At 39.3% G+C, this 2407-nt stretch overlaps 1 protein-coding gene across 1 annotated transcript in view; it reads right to left on the minus strand.

Annotated features, from left to right (window-relative positions):
* Positions 1-2407, minus strand: part of aff2 (AF4/FMR2 family, member 2) — a 197518-nt gene that overhangs the window by 8050 nt on the left and 187061 nt on the right. Inside the window, 1 exon segment of the mRNA XM_032510839.1 lies at positions 427-520. Coding sequence (XP_032366730.1) covers positions 427-520 — 94 coding nt within the window.

The following is a 2407-nucleotide window of genomic DNA, read 5'->3' on the forward strand; positions in this document are numbered from 1 at the left end:
ACACACACACACACACACACACAGCTAAACCCCCAGTCAGTCGCTTCCCAGGAATCCAATCCTATCAATGCAAATGCGGCACTGTGATAATGGCATCCTCAGTAATTAATTAAACTAAACATAATTAATCAAAACAAGCACATTAAACCCCAACAATCCACTGTGATGATTGATGGCGCTAATTAATACATTAATATCAAAGAGAAAGAATGGATTTTAATAACGTCATGCAAAATTAATGCACAGGCACCATGAAAATGAATATGAAATGTATTTGAGGGATTGTAATTGGCTTTTCATGTTTTCAACCACAGAGAGAGGAAATGAATGGAGAGAGAGGAAATAAAGTCCATGTCCAATGTGTGTGTGTGTGTGTGTGTGTGTGTGTGTGTGTGTGTGCGTGTGTTTAGTCTGCATGTGTGTTACCTTGAAGTACTCCATGAGCGACCGCGAGTACTTGACAGCGTGGTCTTTCTTCAAATGGAACATCCTCAGATACAGCAGAGACAGACAGCGGTTACTATGGAAACAAAAACCATTAGAAGGCAGATGAATCCGCTGTTCAAATTCCCTTTTAAAAGCTCCATCCTTAATATTATTTTTCATGTCATTCACACAAAATGCACCCGGACTTCAAAGACGCCCCACGAGCCCACGTGGATTAGGAAGAACCTGAGTGCAGTAAAGGTGTGTGGGAAATGTAAAACGTACAATAATACAAAAATCCACATCTTTGTGATTTAATAAATTCAAAATTCACAAGCAGAGCACACTGAGGGAGAAAAAAGACAAAGGTTTTACTACTCATAGAGTAATAAAAAATGAAACTTCTTTATTAATTCATAGGTGTGTTTTGGGCGTAACATGCAATCGACCAATCAGAGGTCATCTCCCATTCCCTTTCAAAGGTGCGGTTGTACCTTGGCACATGGCTGTTATGATAGCAGATTTGCACCTTCATATATATTTTTTTGTAATCTTTTGCACGTGTGTGTGCTGCTGCCGTGTGTAACAAGCATATTGTGTGCGCGCTGTGCATAAGCCTGGGCGCATTTTACTAACTGGCTGTTAAAACAACAATGAAATGCTGCGTTATTGATAGTGCCTGCCTATAGATAGTGATATGCCCAGAATGCACCTGAACACACCTCCCTGTAAGACCAGCATGGGCGCAAAGATACGAACAACTGATTTAACACCGTTGAGTTATTAGTCATATGAATTAAAATAAATAAACGCTTATATGGTTGTGCAGAGCATGTAGAGTGGTAAAATATATATACAACGTCTACAAAACTGAAAAATTTAAATATGTATAGATACTAGAGACATACAGTTGGGTGAAATAGATATAAATATACTTATGGAGCACTATAAGTAGATTTTAGCACATTATAAATCTGTTTATAATGAATTACAGAAACATGCTACATAGAAAGGGTTACCGGGAATTTCTCTATATATCGGTGTTGCAGGACTGTCGTACAAGTTACGTAAAGATTGTCCCCACTTGGGTTTGACTTTGCAATAATTATCATAGTGCCTTTATCCAAACTAATTTTGAGTTTCTCACTGCAACAGCCGCTTCATATGTGAATACGATTCATTTGTGTGGGTCACTGTCACTGATGATTAATGTGGGTCACTGTCACTGACGTTGCACCCGACAGTGCCCGACAATAAACAACAGTAAGTCTATAATATTCTCTTTTCCATCTCTGGGACTATCAGATCTTGGCCTCCCATCTAAGTCCGGATTTTTTTAGCGGCCAACTTTAAACCATTTCCTCTTTTGTAACAGTGCGGTACCGCTCTGATCCCATAATACAACCACTAGCTAACTCTAACTACTAATTTCAGACAGCAGGAATTGAAGCCGGGTCCATTATACTAATGATAACATGCAACATGGGGAATTCAGAAGGTTGAAACAGGCAATCTGTGATTAGGTTTGTGCAGTAAGAAGGGTTTTCTGAATCCAACTCTAAATTTGCATATTTCTAGGGGGGGGGCATGCAACAGTCCCAAGCACTGAGGGACATTGCAACCACTTGGCCAATATCCTAAACCCGCAGGCCGTCAGGACAATCCACCAAAAAATATTGTTTCACAGTTAAATACAAAGAAAATGAACCCTCATGTTGTCAAATTTGATCCATTTTCAGTTTTTGTAATCACAAAAAATGAAATAACCGCTGACAACGTCAACATTAGAAATATCAAAAACATCAAGAAAATGCACCCGCAACTTCGAAAAAGCGACAAAAATGTCGGATAAAAGCGCTAATAATGTTTCATGGTCGACGGGAAGACAACACAAGGGTTAAAAAGTGAGACACATTTTGGAGACGTGGTCTAAACATGACAGGAGTCTCATGACTACACACACACACACACACACACACAC

This window comes from Etheostoma spectabile, unplaced genomic scaffold (assembly GCF_008692095.1).
Source record: "Etheostoma spectabile isolate EspeVRDwgs_2016 unplaced genomic scaffold, UIUC_Espe_1.0 scaffold273, whole genome shotgun sequence".
Classification (NCBI taxonomy): Eukaryota; Metazoa; Chordata; class Actinopteri; order Perciformes; family Percidae; genus Etheostoma; species Etheostoma spectabile.